A 25,371-nucleotide genomic window follows, 5' to 3' on the forward strand; every position below is an offset into this window, starting at 1 on the left:
GAAGACATAATATGGGGCAGATATCATTAAATGACCAATTCAAATAAGAAACAATATTTTAACTGGTATCTGTACTACTGGTCTAGTAGAACTTGGAACATAGGAGGGCACTCTATAAAAGTTAGGTGCCTTCCTTTAGTACATTTAAAGATAAGCAGAATTCAGTTGGACTAGATCGAATTTAAGTATTCAATAACTGAATTAAAAACAAAAGACCATGAGTATACTGCACAGAATGAACATAAAAAGTTCTGCACCAGAGTCTGTCCCCAATTTTAGCCAGTTAGCCTTAAAAACTTAAGATACCTAGACCTTATTGTAAAGGACTACTGTGGGGCACTACCATTCTACAATCTACAGGCTATAACATATTACAATCTTAAGTAAATGAAAAGAATAAGCCATAGAAGTTTGAGAAGCTGTGCATTTCGTGTATAAAAATTAAAATGGAGAGTAATGAAGCATATTTGAAAAAAGGCCACTGGGAGAAATGTAGAGCAAAGCAAAACCAGGAAGAAATAGATAACACATGTTAAGACATTTTTGGAACCGATAATGCTAATCTGAATAAATACACATATACAAAGAGGCTACATCATTTTCTCTCTACATTTTCTAAGTAGTGCTGCCAAATATGGAAGGATTGGAGCCATTTCTGGGAAACTGCTGAATCAGGAGCATGAGTCAGAAAGTAAACCCTTAGCACAGAAAAAGTACTAAAAAAAAAAAAATGTTGAGAGCTCATACACAAACAGACATACATTCAGTTCATAAGGTCCAAACTTTCTGGAGTCATCAAAGCACCATGCACTCTTCTCTCTCCAAACTTATCTCCTTATATTATGTGTATTTGGAAGAAATCTGTCCTCCTGAGGAAACAGATTTTACCTGGATCTAAATGTTGAGGTACAGCACAGAGTTGGTACTGCCTGTGACTAAAGATGGCTCTGAAAACTAATGGCAGGGCATTTTCTATCTTAAATGACAAGAAATCTAAAATAAAAATAAAATTAACCAAAATAAAATAAAGTGCTTAAGTTACATTAAAAATTAATTTAGAGACATAGAAAAAAATTGCTTGACAGTAATTTAAGGGAGACTAAGATGCTCCTTCTCCAAAAGCCTTTAAGATGTAATTATCTCTCTGAAATGGTCTAGACATCACTCTTCTCTGCACTAGGCAGCAGGAATGGATCATGAGCTATTCTCAGGCTTATGAATATATTTTTGGCACAGGAGGTTCAACAAATACACCCCATACATAATCAACACATTTAGGTTATATTCCAAGGGTAAGTCACCCTTGGACAACAAAAAAATTATTTTCCTCCTTCCTCCTTTGCCCCATGACAGGACCTTCTCAATTTTGTAATGGCACTCTATTATCATCATTAATAAATATTAAAATACCACAGCTTATATAAGAACTTCATATTTTTTTTACCTCATTCAACATTTATTTTCAATAACAATAATAATAGCAGCAATGACTTTGCACTTGAATTTCAGTTCTAAGCTCTCCTGAGCAGAATGGGCCAATGATCTTAGCTCTTTTTCAGACAGAGCCCAGGGCATGCAAATAACAAAGTAATAACTAATCAAAATGAAATAATGTCAAACTGGGCCTATTGTCCTTATTTGTCAAAATAAACTTAGTCTATCTGGATCTCAACTCTTACTCATTATCATTTTTTATTAAAAAGCATATTTATATTTATACTTAATCTCTACAATCTCCAAAGAATTTATCCCAGAAAACTCTTCAAATAGTTTAGCTTTAAAGACTAATAGCCAGTATAGGGGCGCCTGGGTGGCTCAGTGGGTAGGGCGTCAGACTTCAGCTCAGGTCATGATCTCAAGGCTTGTGAGTTCAAGCCTTGCGTCGGGCTCTGTGCTGACAGCTCAGAGCCTGGAACCTGCTGCAGATTCTATGTCTCCCTCTCTCTAGCCCTCCCCTGCTCATGCTCACTCTCTCTCTCTCTCTCTCTCTCAAAAATAAATAAACGTTAAGAAAAAATTAAAGACTAATAGCCAGTGTTAGTATAAAATTGTGAAATTGTTCTTTTGAACTTTATAGGAAGCATAATGACATTCTGTCCTATGAAAATCTAAATAACCACAGTGTTCTGGTCTAATGCATGTGTTGCAGTTTCAATGATCAGAATTCTCTCCATCAGTGAGTGGCACTAACATCCTTGCTTGGCATTTATAGTACATCTTCACACAATGTTCCACAATAGCTATCACATCTTGTTCTCGGTTATGATGATGAATAGCAAAGCATTTTAATTCATACTCCTGATTTTCACTGTTTTTCTACCCATATTAATTTGCATTTGGCTACATTGATCAGCACAGTCTGCACTGACACAAGGCATTCATCTCTGAAGACTTTAGAAATATAAAGAGCCACAGACCCTTTCATTTTTATAACATGCCAATGTGGTACATTAGGTCAAGATATTGCAGCTGAGTAGTTGAATTCAATAAATGTAAGTGGCTTTCCTAGTTGCTGGATTGAGGCAGTCTCAAATATAATGCTCTTAATAAGAATCACCTTAGATGCTTATTAAAAATGTAAATTTCCTGAGCCACAAACATCAGACATTGTAACACTGTAAATCTAGGTAAAAGCCCAGAAGTCTGTATTTTATTAAGTATACCATGGGGTTTCAACACAGTTGGTCCCAAAACTCACACTGAAAATTTCTGAGAATGAGTTAATGTCTAAACTGTGAAGTTCCCTCTCATTGGACTATGCCACATCTTACCCAAAACTGCTTAAACCAATAACAATTCTCCTATGCCTATATTTGACAATTAGCTAGATTATAAAGTTTGCTGACTTATTTTATTCATATCAGCCATAGGCAAGATTGTGACAAATATAGTGTCACCCTCCCCAAACCACCTCTCTTCCAGTAATTTACCCAGACCAACCACCTACACAGCAACAGAAAAAAGTCCATCCTAACATGCTAGGATTATATTAATTAAATATCCTATAAAATATAGCAATGGAAATAAGAGAAAATGACATATATGAAAATAGTCTTTATAAGTATTTGGGGGACTCCAATGCTGAAAAAGGTGGAGTAAGGAAAATGGTGGAATAACTCCAATCATGAGTTTGAAAAGATCTAGTCCACTATTATGACCAAATATTCCATTTTGCTCGACTCAGTTTTAGCACTGAAAGCCCCATGCCTCAGAAAGCTTTCAGTCATAGGTCAACCAATAGGTTGGTCACCATATTTCATACTTCAATATTTAGGCTTTAAATTCGTAAGGGACATAAAAAATGCCTACAATGGCCTATCAAAAGAAAATGCTAAAGTAGGGTTTTATTTAAGAATTGCTCATGAAAATTAAGGCCTTGGATTAAAAAAAAAAAGGTACCATGGCACCCTAAAATTTGAGCTTTATTTTTCACTCAATGGATTATTCAAGAGGGGTCTCTGAAAAAGAATAAAACAAAAATCACAATTAAGAAGCAATAAATACTAACAAATATATAATCATAGAAGTTACTAGGAGGAGTATACATTGAGATTTCCAATATAGACATCCATGTGTTATGGACTTTTAGCTGATAAGGTAGAAAGCCTTCTGAAACACCAACAATTACTTTCAAAGGTAACAGTAATCTGGGCAGGAACAGGAAAACCAAAGAGTTAAACGAGTCACCCCTTGATTGAGGTCCTGGCTAAAATAGGTATGAGGGGCTCAATGTTAATGATTTAGAGCCTGAAATGAGAATGGATAAATAAAATTTCCAATGGTCAGAAGAGCACTAGCTCATTTACAATTCCAGCTAGGGGAGTTGCTGATCACTGTTTTCTGACAGATCACTGAGGAGTAATGATTAATTACAATTAATAAAGCTAAAGGGCGTAGATCATTCATAGGGGAACATTATAGGCACATCTCAATTATTTAAAGTTGAACGTCTGCTCTGTGATTTATTTATTAGAAAATGTCGAGCTGTTTTCACTACTAAGGAGAAGAGTTAGTGGTTTTATTTACCTTCCTCCATTTATCTTTTTGTTTCTTTGGGTTCTTCAGTTTCTAAGTAGCCTGCAAAACTTCAGTGGGAAGGATCCTAGGGACCTTTTCCCCATTCCTGTTTAATCCCAACTAAGAACTTTGAAACCAGAGGCCTTTTTCATTATTGTCAACAGTCACATAGTTGCCTGAGCCAAACAATTTCAAGCAGGACCTAATTACCTCTGGTCTGGACTACTGTAACAGCCTAATAACTGGTCTGTCTCCGGTCTCAGCCCCATTCAATCCATCCTCCCCCTGCAACCAGAGAGAACTTTCAATCATGTAAATATGACCATGGCATTCTACTGCTTCATATCTTTCAAGGGATTTATTGCCTTCAGAATTAGGTCCAAACTATGACTCAGTGATAGGTTCATCTCCAGCCAGTTTCACTACACATACTCTATACTCTGACCACACCAAATTATTTGATTCCTCTGACAAAATGAAGCCTTAGTTGCTATCCCTCTGGCCAGGGTGCTGAGCTCTCTTTACCCTTCTGATGACCATTTGCTTCCCTTCCTGTCTCAGCTCATGCTATGTCGTCTGGTGGGGTGGGAGTGGGGGTGTCTTCTCAGACCTCCTGAAGAACAAATCCATTGGGGATCACTATTCTAGGCTCCTACTATAGCCTGACACATATCTTTTTTGAGCATATACTGTTAATACTCAATGTCACTCAATTTCTTTCTCCCTGAGGATGTGGGCTTCTTCTGTAATCATTTCTATACTGTCTTACACTTAACATGGATAATCAACAGGCATGTATTGACTGATTTCCTATGAGAAACAATCTGTAACTCAGAAAGCAAGCTTACAAAAAGAGAGAAACTCTATTAAAATCAGTTAAAAATAACAAACAGATCAGAAATGTTTACTGGGATCTACAAAGTACAAAATAAACAGCCATAAAACAAAGTCCTCAATCAATCTTAGAAATTTACAGTTTATCTGGAGATGTAATAAAGTACATGAGTGATGAATGTGAATAATTATACGTGTATATATACATAAAGCAAATATATTTGCAATAGTGTACAGACTATTCAGGACATGGTTTCTTACAATAATGTGCTAATTTTGCAAGTAACTTGGGCATAAAAGGAAATGCAGGCAAATGAGCAATATTAACTGAGAATTCATGAAATAAAACTAGTAGTGCATAGATAACAATAATTTCTAACTCACTAGTAATCAGAACAAAATAATGTCAAATTGGCAGAAAAATTATAATATACATTTTTGGCAAGGGTATGAGGAAATGGGCATCTTCATACACAACTGTAAGTTGTTAACAGTCTTCTGGATAGCAATCTTGACACACATTAAAAACCAACAGATTTATATGCCTCTTTACCCAAGAATTCCATCTCTAGGAATTTATGTAACGTTGGTGGTAAATTAATTAAAACTATGGACTATAAAATATTCATGTTATTAAAAGGAGATGCCTAAATGTCCCAGACTAGAAGATAGCAAAGATTGGTACACAATAAAGCCATTAATTATTTTTTTTTACATTTATTCATTTTTGAGAGACAGAGACAGAGCACAAGCAGGGGAGGGGCAGAGAGAGAGGGAGACACAGAATGAGAAGTAGGCTCCAGGCTCCGAGCTGTCAGCACAGAGCCCGACGCGGGGCTTGAACTCACGAGCTGTGAGATCATGACCTAAGCCGAAGTCAGATGCCTAACCGACTGAGCCACCCAGATGCCCCCGATAAAGCCATTAAAACTAATGGTGTAGAATTATAATTTGATTTGAAAGGTGTTAATACATTAATGTAAGTTATAAAACATCACATGTAGCATAATAACAATATGTCTGAATGCAGACATGTGAAAGGTTAATGACCAATATGGTAACAAGAACAGTATAGTGGTTGAAATTAGGAGTAAAGATTTTATTTTGCATATTTATGGTTTTTAATTGTTCTGTAATGAGCATGTATTTAATAGCCCTTTCATAGTAAAAACAGCTCTTTGAAGCGAAATATTAAAGAAAAATATAGACTAACAAAACACACATACAGGGAAGACTGAATAAATGTGGTAGTGAAAATGGTATTACTACAGACACAGGTGTCAAAAGTGAGCATCAGTATATGGACATTACAGTACGAAGAGCAGCCTCATTTTCCATGAAGAAATACATGCATTTTAATATGGTAGTCATTGGAGATTTCTGAGCACAGGTATATCATGAAAGTAGTGTTGTAAGCAAATATACGGGGCAATAGTGGGTAATCTTCATGTAGAGAGAGATCTTAAGTCCACTCCTGAGACAACTGCTGTAATTTAGAAGCATTATTATATGGGCTTAAAGAAGAACTGAATTGAGAGACATCAGTAGGAGAGAGGAACAGCCAAGCACCCTACTCCTTTGGAGCCTTTTCTGATACCTATCCCTGGAATGCCCTTCTGCCAGGTACTAGCTCTACTTAAGACACAGTAGGCTCAAATGTCATCTTCTCATTATACCACCCTGATTTCCCTATGCTCCCAATCCCTTTTGCCTTATTTTTTCCATAGCATGGATCACTTTCAACATCCTAGATGAAGCACTTCATTTTGTTTTCTGTTTCCTACATAAGAATATATATGTTCCCTCAAGGGCAGGAACTTTTGTTGTTGTTAACTAATGTGTCCTCTAGGATCAAAATAGTGTTTAGCCTCTAACAGTTGTTCAACAGGAACTTGTGGAGTGAACAATTACATATAAAAAGGGAAAGAGGTAGAGAGTCTGAGATAAAACTGCAAACACTAATAGTGAGAAACTTTCCCAATGAGGATGTTTAATTTTAACATAAGATGAGGACTTGGTATTCGGACAAGCTGACTCTGAATTAAAACAGTGGCATCCAGGGGCACCTGGGTGGCTCAGTCTGTTAAGCCTCCAACTCTTGAATTCATTTCAGGTCACGATTTCATGGTTCATGAGTCCAAGCCCTGCATTGGGCTCAGAGCCTGCTTGGGATTTGGGGATTTTTCTCTCCCTCTTTCTCTACACCTCCCCCCCGCCCCCAAACTGCTCATGCTCACTCCCTCTCTCTGTAGCTCTCTCTCTCAAAATAAACAAATACATAAACAAATATTTAAAAAAAACAAAAAAAATAAATAAAACAAAACAGTGGCATCCAAGTAAGGAAAATGCCCTGGAAGTTAAGGATAACTATAGGACCATAGTTGGTGAGGTTTCATAGCTAAGGATAAAAGGAATAGTGGACTTGTGATTATTTTGTGAATTCAAGTTAAAAAAAAAAAGAAAAAGAAAGAAAAGAAAAGAAAAGAAAAGGTGAATATCTAGATTCCCAAAGAAAAAAGGTAATGGCAGAGATTTACATTTATAGGAAAAAGGAGGAAGCAGTGATGCAGGATATAAGGAACAACTGGAAAGTATAAATTAGAAGAAGCAGAAAAATAAAGAGAGGGAGAATGTGATGTCATTGAATCCGGGGACAAACCAGGAGTATAAAGGGACAAATAATGAGTTTTGTATTTTTTTCAAAGATCTCGAAATGTCTGAGAGCAAATACAGTCAAAGGGATATTAGATATTAGGTATGTTAAGTATAGGAACTTGAGTCACGGGGTGGTAGGGTGCAGAACTAGCTGTAAAGGAGATGGTTTTAGACAAGAATAAGGACACTTTTCCCCACAGACACCCGGAAAGAGAAGATAATTGTGAGAAAAGGATAAGGAGAGTAAAAAAAATGTATAAAAATTGAAGCATCACATTCTTTTTGATAGAATAGGTGGAGATGATATGCCAAGGAAAGGATACGACAGCTGGGACTGGGGGCATGGTAAGAGAGAAAAGGTCTAAAATAGCTCCCACAGGGAGAGAGCCTGGGAGTACAGAAAAGACAATTAAAAAGACTGCCAAATAGCAGCAGAGAGCAGATTGAAGTTTGAAAGCATCCAGTTCTAATGAGCCAAATCTGCAATGCTGTTTGCCTCTAGCAGCGCTCTCTCTCCTGGGAAAAGCAGCAGAGGGAGCAAGAGGGAGAGGTAACACAGGTTTTAGGAATTTGCTGGACTAGCAAAGAAGCAAAGGTTATTAATGAAGAGGCAAATCTCATGCTCCTCTTTGGGAGTGAAAATCTAACTCATTTGTAGCAAGGATGGCAAAAATGCCTGAGTCTTATCACTGAGGGGCACTTCCAAGGAAGTGGGGAAAGTAATTATTGTGAGTTCTGAGCCAAAAGCTAAAACTTTCAAGGAAATTAGGAAGATTCTCATTTCTCACCACCACCACCATCACTCCTGCGGAGACTACAGGAATGGGAAGAAGCAAAACCTAAATGAGACCAGAAGACTCTTATCAGAGGACTGCTACAAAGTGAGCAACTTTGTGACTGTGTGTGCATGTGTGTGCGTGTGTCCGTGTGTGTGTGTGTGTGTGCGCGCGCGCACGCGCGTGTGCGCGCGGGGACGCATGCTGGGGAAGGTGGGCTGGACATTACCACTAATACAAAAAAGTGGTAACTGTCTAAAGTTTTATGCATTTCTAAGACATTAGGGTCACTCATTTTTGTTTCTCATTTTTTAAATCTTATTTATTCATCTTGAGAGAGAGAGCGTGATCAGAGCAGGGGCAGAGAGAGACAGAGACAGAGGATCCCAAACAGGCTCTACACAGTGTCAGTGCAGAGCCCTATGTGGGGCTCGAACTCACGAACCATGAGATCACGACCTGAGGCAAAATCTAGATCCAGACGCTCAACTGACTAAGCCACTTAGGTGCCCCAGGGTCACTCATTTTTAAATAAACTACAAGAGAACCTACTAGAAAAAAATGTATTTTGTTTATTACACAAAGTTTGAGGTTCCTAAATTATTCCTCTACCAGATAAGCACACGCCTTGCTTTTTAATCAAATCCCAACACTTCCCATTGGTACAATACAGTTGTTTGTAGGGCAGAGGTGGCCCCTCCACCTCTCTGACCTCTCACTCTACTCCCACATTGTTCACTCTGCTCCAACCACCTCTGCCTCCCTTTAGGAATAATTCAAGCTGATTCCCAACTTAGGACCCTTGACTGCTATGCTGTTCCCCCAGACAGGCCTAGGAGGGCCTTCTTGACAGGCCTCTGTTCAAGTGTCACCTCAGAGAGAACTCTTCTGTCAACCTTGAGTGCCCCGAGATGCACCCTTTATCCCATCACCTGGTTTTGTATTCCATCACCTGTTTTATTCCTGACACATTTTACCTCATAACATCTTGCTTATTTTTCTTGTTTTGCCATCCACCTCCCCCATTTAATATGACCCCCGTGAGGAAAGGGATTCTGCCTGTCTTAGCCACCACCATATGACCAGCATTTCAAATACTAGCAAGCAAACAATATACATTCAATTATTTGATGAATGAATGAATGATAGGCACTTATATTTTAATGCTAAATATGATGGAAAGTAACACTGAGTATATGGTTTACTCATCAGACTGTGTACCAAAAAACATGAGAGATAAAAATTATATTGCTTCTCTCTCAAAACATCCCAAAATATCATATCTATCTTATTCTAAGCAATAAAATATATGAGAAAGTAAATTTGACTGTGAATGGAAGGACAAAGGAAGAAACACCCTTGAAGATGAATCTAAATACATCTCAGTGAAGATATAAATGATCAAAATGACATAAAAATGTTTATCTTATTTTTACTAACCTCAGGGAGGTCTGGAAATATAGGCAGATTTTACAGAATTTGAACAGTGTGGGATTTAATTAGGGCATATACATAAACAAAATGTCAGACAAATTTTCCACAAAATAACTCTATAAATTATGAGTAATATTTTTACTGTTTGTCTTGCTATATAAGATCTAGAAACATACTTAATTAAGAGGCTAAGAGGAAGCCGATCTTAATCTCTTCTCCATAAAAGGCAATCTCAAAATAAGAAATTCAGTCTCTAGTCAAGTTTTCACACACTCTATGGAAAGTATTCTCTGCCAGTTCAGTGTTACCAAAAAAAAAAAAAAAAAAAAAAAAAAAAAAAAGCAAAACAAAACAAATAAACAAACAAAAATCAGGGGAGGAAATGTTAAAATCTGAACTCTTAATGAATAATTTAATGTACAAAACTCCTAAAGACTTTATGTAGGACATTATTTATTAACAAATTCTTCTGAAATCTGATGAAGAAAAATCAGTTAATACACAGGTATATTTTCAAAATACTATTTTCAAAACATGTTATTATTCTCTTAACATGCCCATGTAGAAGCCAAAACTGAAAAGATTAATGAACAAGGAAACCTCTAACGAACCCAAATGGAGAGATGTTCTACACAATACCTGGACTATACTCTTCCGGTACATCAAGGACAAGAATACAATAGTACAGTTGAAGAAGTATTCCATCTTGAGACTAAGAAGACAAGTAAACAAATGAAGGGCAAAATCCTTAAACTGATGTTGAAGGGAGGTGCCCAGATAGCTATGCAGGAAATTACTAGAACAGATGAAATTTGAACATAGACCCTGAGCTAAATGACAGCATTCTAAACATTGTTAAATTTCCTATTTTTTTAATTGTACCATGATTCCTTAGAAAAATTTTCTCATTCTTCAGGAACACAAACCAACTAGGGATAAACAGGAAAAAATGGATGGATGGATGGATGGATGGATCGATCCATCGATCAATCTATCAATTGACTGGCCTAATGAAAAATTTCAAAGACTGTCAAGTGAAACAGAAACTTCACTCATGTCAGTGATTAGAATAACAATAAGTAACTAGTAAACAGATGTGTCAAAGATAGAACCATATGCTATAAGACATAAATCAATAAAAATCACATCTGCTGTTTTAAGTTCTAACAATGTATTATTTCAATAGATGAAACCTTATAAAAATTGAAATTGAAATATAAAGATTTATTGAAGTAAAAACTAAATATAAATATTTATTCAATAAAATATACCACGACATCATTTCAATTTTAAGTTAAAAACATAATTGGAGGATTTAAACCACAAAATAGTCCACAGAAATCAAATTCCAGACATAGATTGATAAGTTAAATCTTTACTCACTGTCCTTAAAAATTTTAATTTTTAAACTGAAACACTAATAATAATAAAATAATAGTAATACAACATGCAGCTTTGGGGTGGTTATTACATCATTCTTACTTTATAGAGAAAGAAAAGAAGCTTATAGAGATTAAGAATCTTGCCCAAAATTTAAACAGTAGTCTGTGACAAATGTTCAAAGATTATAAGAGCCTGCCTTCCCTTGCTCCTTGGACAAAACTTTATGCCAGGATGGGAAATTTTTTCTTTATGTAACACTTCCAATCTTAGTATAAAGCTTGAACATGTCTACATTACTGCCAATGTTACTTTCAAAATTCCTATAGTTTATATATAATAATTAGCATCTTAAGGTAGAGAATGACATTGCTAGAAAAAACTCAAAGCTAAAATATTTCTTGCTTTTTCATTACTTGTAGAAAGGGCAAAATTCAAGATACACACACATACATGTATACCTGCACTTATTACGTGTGTGAGTGTGAGTGTGTTTGTGTGTGTGTGTGTGTCCGTGCACATGCATGCATGTTCATCTAGATATTATATTGGTTTCAGGCATGTAGTAGGTTCCAAATCACTGGGCAATACTCAGACCCCAAATAATGTGCTCCGATTTCTTGTTTATTTCCTTTGCAACCTGTCTCTCCTCACAATGCAGCAAACTGTGACTATTTGGGACATACCAATATTAAAGTGCATCTTAAGGAATGACATACAGGACATAGCTATACCAAAGCAGAAAAAGAAGAAAAACCTCTTTTAAAAATTTTTTTGGTCAAGGTTCAGCTGAGGAAATCTACTGACCCACTTTGAAATTAAAATGCTGTTTTAGCACAGACACACACAGGGAATTTTCCACTGAGGTTGCACATAGTAGCATATCAAAGCTCTACCAATGACACCCGAATCACCATCCCCAAGGCAAGAATATGCATGCTGCATTTCGGCAGCTCACTAATTACCCCGAATTTATCTTAACCTTAAATCTTTAAAGAAAAATTATGATTATAGGAAATCCAAGTTTGCAATTAAACTAGAATATCATAATCATTTCTAGGAGTCATCTCAGTTTCTTTTTTTTTTTTTGCAGTATTCCTGACTTATCGTTACATATGCAATCATCATAACAGTAATCTTCACTTTCAAAGTGGTATCAACTTAATATTACGAAGACATAAGAGATAAGTCATTACTTTCATTATCGTGAACTGAGACATTTCGACCAATTCATGACAGATATTGTGCATGTAATATAATGTTATTATGGAACAAAGAAATTTGATGACATATCCATGTTTTTACTCACCAGTTGTTTCCACAATGCCTTCTAGGATGACGACAATCTCGAACTGTTCACTTTGCATGCTTCGCTGGGATAGGTCATAAAAGGGGCTTTTGGCATCGATCACGTGGCAAATTGTGAGGGGGGAAACAAGAAAAAGTTGATCTGCCCCTGTACTAAAACCTACATCCAGTTCAAGTTGGTCAAGGGGAAGGAACTCACCCTCAGGTGTCTGCCGAGACTAGACAAGCACACAGAAAAAGAGAAGAAATCACCACTTGTACTGAAATTTTCAAGGCAGCCCAACAGTAATTTACATCATTGCCAACATTCTGCACTATCAATCATCTGCAACAAAATCCAAACAAATCATTATGCAGCTATGTTCTAGCAAATGGGCCGAAATCCCACATAGCTCATGGGGAACATACATGCATTATTTATAATATACGACTTACTATAATTACCATTCCCTAACTCATGAGCTTTGGAGAAATGCCTGGTCCAACAATGGCTGTTAGCACAAACTGTGGAACTGAGTGTACATGGCTACTGCTTGACATAAATCACTCCAGGATAACTCACTGCATGCCAGATTTGTTTTCCTCACAAAGCAAGTAAGTAAGCAATTCTTTGGAAGTTTGTTGAAGCTGAAAAGGTTGATCATAATTTAAGAAGAGATTTATTGCATCGTTACAAAGCAAAACAACAATTTTTCTAGGACTTTTGTAAGGTAACAAATCGATATAAACTTTTATATTAAAGTGAAGATGTTATCATATTATGTATCCGACAGCTCACATAATATAAGGAAAAGGCGTATGCTGTTAGCTGATGGCTTTCAAACTCCTAATAGTATACTGCATTAAAGTGTTTAGCTCTCTATTTTATGAATTTTAAAACACACTGTAAAAATTGTGCCAAATTGAAGTTTTTTAATCAAAATACAATTAGAAATCTATACTGGGTAAACTTACAATTTACCAAAACTTTCATAAGTTGGTGGCATTCAGTATAAATAGAAATCATCATAAAACTTAAATTGCTTACATGATAACAGTCTGAAAGATTAATTAAAACTGACTATTAACAATTAGAAAACCATGCAAGTAAACTTCTTTCTGTTCTATTCATTCTCACTTTATTTTCCATATCTGTTCCTTAGAAGGATCATGTATAATAAAACATTTGTTTAATTTAAATGATGATGCCAGTAAAAAGGGTTAAATAGTTGCATACAGAAAAATGTGAGGGAAATCGGGCTTGGAAGAATCCAATATATTTAACAGACTCTGCCAAGCTAATTTAACAAACAAAACAATCTGTAACACTGGTCTGTCCAATGAAGTGGCAATTTAAAGACAAAATCCTTACTTTCAGGGTTCCAAGAAATACAATGGCTTTTTATGTGGAATAAATGAGTCTGAAAACACTGAGAAATATGGTTTAGTAAGATGTCCTCTGTGGCAAAATGGAACCAAGCGAGCGGTAGACTGTTAGGGCAGTGATTGCTGCCGAGTCTCAACGGCAAAATCAGTCAATTAGGCAGGCTACTTTGTATTTAGTGATACTCAGGAATTTTGTTTGTGTAGAAAAAATTCAATGAAATACTGAGCTATGACTTGTGAGCAGTTGAGGAGGAGAAGGAGAAGAAGAGGAGGAGAAGGAGGAGGAGGAGGAGGAAGAGGAGTAAGGGGAGGAGGAGGAGGGAAGAAGGGGAAGGTATTGGGGAAGGAGGGGGAGGAGGAAGAAGAGAAGAAAAGGGAACGGGAGGAGGAGGAGAAATAATAATCATAATCATAATCACCACAATAATAATAATGATTCTGACAAGAAAAAAATCCAGGGAAAACCTGATAGTCCAAAAATAAAAAGAGTAGTTCTAACAACCAATGTTGGAGAAAACGAGACATTTCTAAGCCAGTAGAGTTACCTATGCTTCTAAATTCATTCTCAAATTAGTAAAACATGAATGAGACTAGCACTGTTCCAACTCTAGAAATGCATAACAAGTATTCATTAATATTACAAAATAAAAGCCAAAAACAAAACAAAAACAAATAAATACAAAAACCCTAAGTCATTGTTCTCTCACCTAGTAAGAAACAGGTGCTATATAAACACAAGGTGGTATTCTGGTGTTTATAATTAGTGAACAGAATTTAGGTCGTTTCACTAACTATTCTAAGCTCTGCTTTTTCTGTACTAAATGAAAACGTTCCCAAAAATAATTCGTTAAGAACTCAATTCTCCATTTATTTTAAAATAATTCTCCCCCAAAAGATGTTTTTCTAATTTTTATGTATATAAATCAAAACTAAAATTAATATATATGTATAAAATTAATCCCTTCCTTTCTATACCTGTGCCCCATTCTAAAAGGCTGTAATCTATTAACTTTTATATTCTCTGATCATTCAACAAACCATAAAGGGATGTGGCCTAAAAACAAGCTTTCAGGAGAATGCCAACCTAGAATAAGAAATATTCCATTTTTAGCAAATCAGTTAATTCACATAGAGGTAATTTAGAGTGAAATCGTAGGAGTCTGTTCCGTTCAGACTCCATACATGTTCTGATTTTTAAAATTTGTTCAAAATTATACCTATGTATAATTATACCTATGTTCCCCCTCCCCAAATGCTTTATATGCTATCCAAGTCATAGAAGAAACAAACTTGACAACTGTACCTATTATGTGACACTACGTGGAAAGTAACACTTTCCTTACTTTGAAAGATGTTTTCCATGCTTACATATTTTTCAGATAAAATTCCCTGCATACTCATTGAAAATTATTTTCCAGTGAATGCCATACAATTTAACCGTTCTTTAAATTGCTCTGAGACACCATAGGTATCCACAATTTTATCCTTTGGGTCTTCTTCCTTCATGGTAGGCCAACAAATATTTCAACTATAAATATGCTCACCTCCCTGATTTTTGTTCACTTCTCTAACCCTGTGATAGACTGGGAAGCCTATCAATCACTGTGAGGTAAATAGAAAGATGTTCTATTTAGAGGAGTGAAGGGTGTGGTTTGAGTATGGCAGGTGCTTACAGTACTGCAATTGTTTGAAGTCTGAGCTCCTGGCTAGAGCAAGGTTATCTTATCAGTGCTCAGCCAAATACTTACAATGTTCCAGAAACCTACATACACTTACCAAATACATTTTCAGAAGCACACACATTTTACTATAGGCTTACAAGGAATTCTAATCTAGGCTTTTCTAATTCTGGTGCAATTCCAGAGATTTTTCTGGAACAAAGAGGGGAAAAACCCTATGTTAGTTCTAAGTCTCTCAACTTGTATAAGTGGAGTGAGAGAACTTTTGTTCAAGGAACTGTGATATACACATGTAAGTGAAAAAGGAAATACAGAAAAGAGTTAGGTATGTGCCTTCATAAAATTAAAATGTGCTCTCTATCTTGAGTATATGATAAATCAGTAGCATTGATATTCCATCAGTTTCAAGTTTTCTTATTTAGCTATCAATTACCATATCTCACCCAGGAATTTTGTAACAGGCAAAAAAATTGTAGATAAAAATCAAGCTAACCTTTCTTTACTATGTCACCTTAAGAATTTTGAGAAGAAATCCTTCATTAATAGAGCAGTTTGCTTATGGTCCACATTATTTCCTTTAGCTCTACAAACCTCCTAATCCTAAAGGGTATGCAGAACCATGATCATTTCCTAGATAAAAATGTATAAATAAATACAGTCAGGATCAATAATAATTAAAAATAATTGCTAAAGACTAAGATTGATGTTAGTAAATTGTTAAAATTTCTAAAAATCTGCTAACTACGGTTAACTTTTTCTGATGAAATAATCATTTAGATCATAAAATGATTCAATAAGAAAGTGAGAAAGAGGTCCAAAAAAAAAAAAAAAACAGTTCATGGAAAATTTGAAATTCTCAAAAATTTAGAACTCAGTTTAAAAACACAAGGACCTGAGAATGACTTCCATAAAACTTTTATTCTCATTTGCATGGAATTTTGGGAAGAAAATAGGCACCTTTCTGCCATTTTAAAGCCTTTCTGGTTGACTGCATTATAACAAATTCTGAGTTAAGAAAAAAATTAAAGAAATCTAAGGCTTAAAGCTTAAGTTTACTGTACAAAAATTATAAGTAGAACGTAGCAATAATTTCTAAGTTATCCTTCAGTATAAAAATTTTGCTATTTAAAAGTAGTATTTTTATGATATACATTTTAATTATATATAAAATGACTCTGAACTCCCATAAAGTCTAAAAGAGACCTACAAGATAATCAATTACAAATTCTGACTAAAAGTGGAAAAGAGATTCAAAAGTCACAGATGCCTGAAAGGGACTATCAATGTCATGGACTTTATAGACAAATAGTTTTCATATTACAGATGAAGACTGTTGAGTACATGTCCAAAGACACACTGCATGCACACGTGCACACACACACACACACACACACACACACATACACAGAGCTCTGAGATGCACATTTAGAACTGCCCTGGCAGACCTACATTTGGCCATCCTCCTCTGAGAGATTTGCGACCAGTTGTCCACATTCATTCAACAGGAACACACTGCACCAATACAATCAATCTCTTTGCAGCCTTTCTCCCATCTCTCCAACCCATAACAGTGTTCTAATTATAACCACTGTACTCTTTCCTAGCTCGGAGGGAGGCTAGGGGAATTTTGAAAAGAACATTTAATCACTACCATCTGATTCATGAGATGTTCCTCTATCATATTCCAAGGCTTGTCCAGTGCCCGACTACCTTCGACAAGTCCCCACTGGAAAAGGCCAGTGGTTAGGAAAGGAAAAGAGACAAAAAGAGGCTAAGACGGAGAGAGCAAGCCCTTCTGGCCTCCAGCCTCCTGCCATTTTATCTGTAATTTCATTTCTCCTCTTTAAACATGCAGAGTGTGTGTGTGTGTGTGTGTGTGTGTGTGTGTGTGTGTGTGTTGTGTGTGCGTGTCGAATACATGCTGAAGACACAAAGAACGTAAAATGAGGTCGGAGTGCTATCTGCAAGCTAAAATTAGGAAATAAGCCAAAAGCAGGTACAAGAATAAGCAACGAAAATGTCCTGTGACTTGAAGCAGTTCTGGCAATGGTTTTGGGACTCAGATCAAAATTCAAGTCCGGTACAGGAGAGTGTGGACCTGACCTAGAATTTTTTCTGGACTGTCTATAACTACATTGCACATTTCTTCTGGCTCCATAAGCTTGAACTCCTATCAATACTCGGGTAGAAAAAATATGACCAACATCAAGCCTTAAATAAAAAATTTTAATGCTGAGATAATCATCCATAAATATGTTTATTTTTATGACAAGAAAGTACCTGATAGAATGGAATGGAATTTGTCTTGTAATAAATTGTGTGAGGTTTTTATACCATTCAAATGAAGGAACAGGTTTATAAGTCCTTGAGGGCCTTTTATGGAATTTATAACTGTGGACAGAATTTGTAACCCTACATGCACATTTCCCCTCCTACTCACCAAACACCCTCAAATCCACCAAATGCTTTTTCCTACTTCTCTTTATCATTTGTTCTTACCTACTGCTGTTTATTTGTGGGTCTTTATGTCCCTTATTTCTGTTCACACTGTTCCCCTGAGTACAAGCCACTCTGTACTTTTCAGGAACCATATTAAAAATAAAACAAAACAAAGCAAACAAAACAACATATCACTACTACTTTTTAAAAGAATGAGAATTCTGCTTAAAAAAAAAACAAAAACAAAAACAAAACAAAACAAGTCCTGTACCTATTGGAGAATTATTGTACTTGTGTTGAAGAAAGCAAAGCTAGGCCAAGTAGGAACTGTGCTTTCTTTTTAAAGACATAATGAATCCACCTAAAAAAAAAAAAAAAAAAATCAACGATTATAGGATCTAGCCCCTAGAATTCTGGGGAACTCAGTCTTAGGCTTTTTGAATATTCTTACTGATAGTTTGTATAATATTCAGAAGAACAGTGTTTATTAGATATTCATTTGTGGATTTAATTTTTTAAAAGGAGGTGACTAATTATCTCAAGATCAAAACAAAATTGGCCAAGTCCAATTGGTGGAAAGAGTCAGTCATACAAAATAAAGTCACACAGAGGCAAACACATAACTGTATTTCAGTGCAAGGTATGAAATGGAGACAAATAATAATAAACGTATGAAAAAAAATCAGGAATCATGTGGTCCAGAAATCATTGTGGTTAAAAGATTAACAAAAGGTTAGGACATGTGAAGAGGATGAAGAACTTATTGGTTTAAAAACAACAATTTTGTTTTTTTATTGCATCTGAACTTGTTCACGTTCATATGGGGAAACTAGACAGCATCCAAACTGCGTATTCATAGAAAGAAAATTTTATTTATAAAGGTAATACAAAAAGAATATATATGATACATCAGAAGGTGATTGCACACCAGTACCTTTCAATAAGTGAAAGTTAAGGGTTGCATAGCTGCTCTCCTAGGAAAGAGAGATAACTATAGGGGCGCCTGGGTGGCTCAGTTGGTTAAGTGTCTGACTTCGGCTCAGGTCATGATCTTGGGGTCTATGAGTTCGAGCCCAGCATCAGGCTCTGGGCTGACAGCTCAGAGCCTAGACCCTGATTCAGATTCTGTGTCTCCCTCTCTCTCTGCCCCCCCCCCCACACACTCTGTCTCTCTCTGTCTCTCAAAGATAAATAAATGTTAAAAAATTAAAAAAAAAGAAAGATAACTATATGCAACGAATAACAATATGAAGAAATACAATTACCCTTCTGTGAGAAAAATGTATCCTTATTTCTACCTTTCAAAACATGTATCCAATAATAATTGCTTTTAAATTTACTTTATGTAAATATAGTTTGACTGGGTGCCTATAATAAACACATGATGGCTTCTGAATAATAAGTTAGTGAATTATTGAATAATGTATCAAGAAATATTATTTAAATCTTCCCTAACAAGGTGTACGTCAAGGGCAGTCAACTATTAGTGTTAGATTTATAGAAAAGAGTGAGATTTCCGTATCCTTTAAATCCAACACTAAATTACAGGGTCCAGAGTTAGAGCCATCAGCCTCAAGTTTAGGAATTTTTATTAAAACTTTCAACTGGAAGATACATTAATTTAACATGAGCAGGCTATGTATTAGTTCCTATAGTGTAGTTTTCTTTTTTTTAAAGAAAGGTACCTAAAATAAATTCAAAATTCAAAAAAAAAGAAAATTCAAATAAAACATTAATATGGAGATGAGAGGAGGAAAAGAGAAAATATCCATTTTAAAAGAACTTTCTGTAGCTATATTTATTTTAAAAAATTATACATTTTAAAGAATAACTTTCAATTATATCCTTCAATTTTTATTTAATATGTCCTTTTTTTCCTGAGAAAAAAAACAACCACTGCAGGCATAAAGTTGGAAGATGCATATTTGAATACCGAAATAAACTGCAGTATTTGCAAGGTTGAAAGACAGGAACAGAGTTGAAATAAAATTTTGCTTTCACATAGGGGTGTGTGGTTGGCTCAATAGATAGAGCATGTGACTCTTGATCTGAGGGTCCTGACCTCAAGCCCCATGTTGGGGTTAGAGATTACTTTAAAAAAAATTTGCTTTAATATAAGACAGAGAAGTTTTATAAAAAAAAAAAAAACTTTAATCAAAACTTAGAAAATTAAAAAGTATGCACATAAAATTCATAGTAGCAAGGATAAGAAAGACATTTCCATATTCTTACTGTCTTCCCAAAAACAGAAATTACTTTACAATCATTAAATAATACTAATACTGAAAAATAAGTTTTTATTCAAAAATAAGGAAACAATAGAAAAAATATAAATTAAATTAGATAATAGAAAGAACACAGACTAGAATTATCATTGATGATTATGTTTTTTGTTGCCTTAAGATTCCAAATTTCTGTATATCAAAAAAATACATCTTATATTTAAAATGTCACACAGGGGTTAAAAGAGGAAGCTAAATATGTGTAATAATATTTAACAAGAAGACTGCATAAGACTGATATCAAAGCATTTTAGTTATTACTTGAAGATTATGGTACAGCTCCTCTTTCAAAATATAGTTGGCTGTCTTAGGTCACTTCATCTCAGTCCCAAAGAGAAAATGAGAGTAACTTATTAAGGGCAAATCTCCCCTCTAATTTTGTTGAATGTTATTAGTTCCCTAATAAACAGGACTCCTTTTTAATGAAGTCTAAGGAACTGACAAGAAATATGAGAATTCATTTTAATTACCATGGCTACAGGAAAAATCAACTCAAATAAACTACACTAATTGGCTGGCTAAAGAGCTGACCAACCCACATCACAGAAAGCAGGACATTTCACCAAAATTTTGTTGAAGTATAAACTGACACCACATGTCAATTATTTTTACTTCTAACACTCATCTCTTCTAACAAATCATAAGAATTTTGTAAGAATATTAGGTATATTAATTTAAACAGATGTTGTTTTATCACCTTGTGTTAATATAGCACCCTGATCCAAATTTGCCAATGCCATACATTTTTTATTATTATTTTTTTAATCAGGACACTCCTTAAGGTATATGTGGTACATGACCTTTGCGTAAAAATTACCAGTGTCCTGAACCACTGTTAGACTGGACACTTCAGATTCATTGTACCTTTGTAAAAACAAAACAAAACAAAACAAAACACACACACACAAACAACAAAAAACTGATACATAGATTAATTCTAATTATTCTCGCTTTGTTAAAATTTCATAAAGCCTAGAAACATCTAAAATGTGTTGCCTCCAAAGACACTCATTTTAATAAATGATTTTATATATTTGAAAAACTAAATAACAGCAATAAGTGACCTTTAAAGCCTAATTTTACATTTCTAATATCCAATCAATATGTCAAACTATTCTTCAGTAAGAATCTCAAAGTGTCACATAAACATGAATTCCTTGACAGAGAAGTTTGCACTATATGAATGAGGTTTTCCTGTCTTCCAGGTAGCTTACCTAAAGAGAGAGATTATACATCTTGATCTATTCATACAAACAGGCACATGCAAATAACATCACTGCAATAAACACGTCTACAACACAACTGCTTAGCCTAATCCACACAACTCACTTTAATACAACATGCTAAGTTATACAAAAGTATGCAGTTCACTGAAGCTAATGCAAAGAACATGATTTCAAATTATTGATTCAGTTATCTTAATGAATAGGCACATCAAAACAAAGTTGAAAGTTTGCCACTAATCTCTGCAGAAGTTAGTATTTGTTACTGTCCATGGCATAGTAAATACATGTAATGATGTGGACTGACTGGACAACTGAGCTATGTTAACTCTAACACTTTACTGAGCAACATGATGAAAAGTAATTAGGGTTAAGATCTTATAAATAAATAATGAAAATGACACAAGAGCCAAACTTTTTAAAAGCACTTTTAACTACAATGTAAGTTGAGGCTGTTTAAAACAATACACTTGCAGGGTGGAATTGAAATTTCAAAGGCAAAATTTCAACTTAAAGATTTACCAGATTTCATTTTATTAATGCTAAGTTCTGAATCTGGCTATGGTTCTCTATGCAATCTTAGACAACTTTTTAAGATTTTATTTGAAGTCATCTTTTTCAATTTATGAACATTTGAAAACTACCTAAGGCAAATACCTCAAAAAAGTTGAATTGGAAAAAAAAATTGTTGAATTAAATGACACATGGAGAGAGAACTGAGCTTTTTATTCCTCATTTCCAGGCTCTAATTGGGTGAGTGATTAGGGTGGGCTTCTCGTTTGTACTGGTGCCCTCTAAGGACTAGATGGACTTTGCTTTAATAAACACTCCATGTGCAATCTGTTCTAGCATTTACACTACTGATGGTAAGAAGCAATCTTCTTTAATGGATGCTGAAAAGCTTCAAGTGAAATCTGTAATTGACAAAGGTTTCACAGAAACGGGCAATTAAGAATAAAATTAAGGAGACGCTCTACAGGAAAAGCACTCAAGCTTTCACAGAATACTACTACTCCAGGAAAATATTTAGTAAAAATAAAAATATAAAAGGACCAAGTGTTGTTTCTTCCACATTATTAACTACTTCTGAGGTCACTGCACTTGTTAAAAAGATGACCACAGAGTTAATGTTAGCCTAAAGAAATAATCCACCTGCTAATACTCTTAGGAGGAAAAAGAAGAAAAAGTAAAGAAAAGCCCTAAGTGAAAGTTAAGGCAAGTTCAAAACCGATTTCTTCAAAATAAAAGTTGCTCGGTTTTAGTACCTCAAGATTGGTGGAGTAGTGTATTGACAACAAATCAAAAACTCTTTAAAGAGCGCAGCGGTAAGGGTAGGGAGAACAAGGCACTCTAGCTCAAGGCTCCAGGAGCCAACACCACTGCGTAAGTGTTACTAATCCAGAAAGTGATAAAAACACATCCGAATTATTAATATAAGTAAGAGCACGAGAGTGAATGGCAAAGGAACAGAAGTCAGCTGTGCTCTCATTGCCCAACCCTCCACCTCTTGCCTTTCCCCCACCCCGCGCCCTCTAGGAGGTTTACCTGTGTGATAGGTTAGACTAGAAGTCTGGGGATAGTTCTCAGGTGAGCCAATCTCCGCCTTTGAGGGTTGGCGGGAGCCTGGTGAGAAGGGGCGGGTAACACTTACTTTGAGCAGCTTACAGCGGATCTGCGCGGAGACCATGTGGCTGTTGCGCAGGTTGCCCACCCGGAACATGAGCGTGAGTTTTCCGTCCCTCATGGAGATCACCGCGTGCTCGCTAAACATCAGGGTCTCCGCGCGCTTCTTGGGCTGGGACATCTTGATGAACATGCAGCCGATGAGGAAGGCGTCCACGATGGAGCCCAGAATGGACTGGAAGAGGAAGAGGATGATGCCCTCGGGGCACTTGTCGGTGATGTAGCGGTAGCCATAGCCGATGGTAGCCTCGGTCTCGATGAAGAAGAGGAAGGCGGAGGGGAAGTTGTAGACATTGGCCACGCAGGGCGTGTAGTTGCCGACGTGGGCTTTGTTCAGGTCGCCCCGAGTGTAGGCGATCACCCACCACATGGACGCCATGAAGAGCCAGGCCACGGTGTAGGTGAGGATGAAGATGAAGAGGTTCCAGCGCCACTTGAGGTCCACCAGGGTGGTGAAGAGGTCCGAGAGGTAGCGGCTCGTCTCGCTGCCCAGGTTGCCGTGCTGCACATTGCACCGGCCGTTCTTGTCCACGAACCGCTGCCGCTTCTTCTTGGGCACAAGCTGCTGCTGCGGGCCCTGGCCCGGCCCCTGGGGCTGCAAGCCCGACCCGCTGGACGAGGTGGTCACTACCTGGTAATCGTCCCCAAATTTCCTTCGGAGTGCAGACATAATACGGAGGGGCGAGCCAGATTCAAACGCGAAGCGAAGGCGCAGGGGCCGAGCGCTGCAAACCAGCACCAATGAGGAGGTGGGGGCGGGGGAGAATGGGGGGACAAAAGCGAGCGCGCCAGGGGTGGGGGGCGCACCCGGCCGGGAGCTGCGCTCTCTGCCCCCTGCGGACTCCTCTCCTCCCCTGGGACAGAGGCTTTCTCTCCAAGCTGAGTCTTAAAACAAAAAAAGTGTTCTCGCGCACTCAAGGCAGGAGGGATGCAGGGACCAGGAACCCAAGCGCAATTTTGCCTCCAAGGTTTTCGAGGCTTCTCTTTTTTTCCCCCACCATCGGCATCCCGGGCCACCTCTTGCCTTGCCACAGCCCTCCTCTGCGGCAGCACTCCCAAACTGACTTTTAAAATTAATGAGTTGACCGGCGAGTCCCACCCCACCTGCCAACTCGCCAGGCTGCCGAAACTGCGCTACCTGCTCGGACCAGACCCTCCCCCCCTCCCCGCCGCTACCCGATCGCCCGCCCCCCGGAACAGCTCCCGGCTCCCCCCCGCCCGGCACTCCCGCCTCCTATCTTTTGGCCAAAATCCCGCCCAGAGGCATGTCTGCCGGGCACTGGTGCAACACCCCCCACCCACGCCCTCCGGGCTCTGAGTCCCCCGCTCCGGACTCCAGAGACGCTCCCGCCTGGCGTCCGCGGGCCGCAGAGTTTCCGCGGGCGCCCCCAGGGCCCTCCGACGGACTCTCAAAGGCCCCCAGGCCGCCCCCGCGCACAGCCGAGACGCGGCGGTGCGCGAAACCCGAGCACTCACCCACCGGGAGGGGGCAGGAGGCGGCGCAGCGGGCGGCAGCGGCAGCCTGGCCTCGCGCTCGGCGCTCACGGCTGTTTTCCTCGCCCCCACTTTTCCTGGTGTACCACGGTGGGCACCGATGCAGGTCCCCCAAGCTCCGCACCTCCCTGAGGGCACCACGCTGCCCCCACCAGCAGGATCCTGGAGCGCCCGCACGGACTGACTTGGGCGCGGGACTTGAGGGTTCCTTGGCGCTGTGCTCTCTTAGCAGGCGACGGCGGTGCTGCCGTAAGGGGTTCGAGCCTCGAGCTGCTGGTCAGACTTTCAGGTTAAATACGAGCGCCGCTTCGGCTTTTCTTCTGCTTCACGGTGCCTTCCTTTGCCTCTCCCCTCCTCGGTCCCCCTCTCCCTGTCCGCGCCTCGGTGGCTCCGGGTGGAAAATGCAAGGCGCGAGCAGGGGCGGCGGGAGAGCGGTGTATGCGCCGGTGCGTGTGATCAGCTGCAGAGCCGCGCTAGCCCCGCCTGTCCCTGCCTTCCCCCGCTGTTCCACCAGCCTGAATTGCACCTCCGCGCCTCAGTTGAGCCCGCAGTGTCTGACAGCTCAGGAAAAAGCGAACCCCTCCAATGAGGAGCAACCAAATCCGCTCCCAAACGCCAGCCAACTCTCCTTCCTCGCCCCCACCCCCACCCCGCATCAAGTCCGAAAGCCCCCAGCCAGCGGCAAATGCTGCACTCTCGAAGAAGTAACAATAGTGGCTGTAACTAGGACGCTCATTTAAACCGATGCGTGGATTTGGAGACGCACCATAAACAGAGAACCCAACTGGCTTCACGACAAGCC

The 25,371-nt window shown here is 38.0% G+C and overlaps 1 protein-coding gene across 1 annotated transcript in view; it reads right to left on the reverse strand.

The window, feature by feature from the left end:
- Positions 1-23,745, reverse strand: part of KCNJ3 (potassium inwardly rectifying channel subfamily J member 3) — a 150,402-nt gene extending 126,657 nt beyond the window's left edge. Inside the window, exons 1-2 of the mRNA XM_047085980.1 lie at positions 23,044-23,745; positions 12,406-12,622 (exon numbers count right to left, since the gene is read on the reverse strand). Coding sequence (XP_046941936.1) covers positions 12,406-12,622; positions 23,044-23,745 — 919 coding nt within the window. The remainder of the gene's footprint in view (positions 1-12,405; positions 12,623-23,043) is intronic.
- Between the last annotated feature and the right edge of the window lie 1,626 nt (positions 23,746-25,371).

This window comes from Lynx rufus, unplaced genomic scaffold, assembly GCF_022079265.1.
Source record: "Lynx rufus isolate CCGP_SWC_20201006 ecotype Redwood Valley unplaced genomic scaffold, mLynRuf1.p SCAF_2, whole genome shotgun sequence".
In the NCBI taxonomy this organism is placed as follows: Eukaryota; Metazoa; Chordata; class Mammalia; order Carnivora; family Felidae; genus Lynx; species Lynx rufus.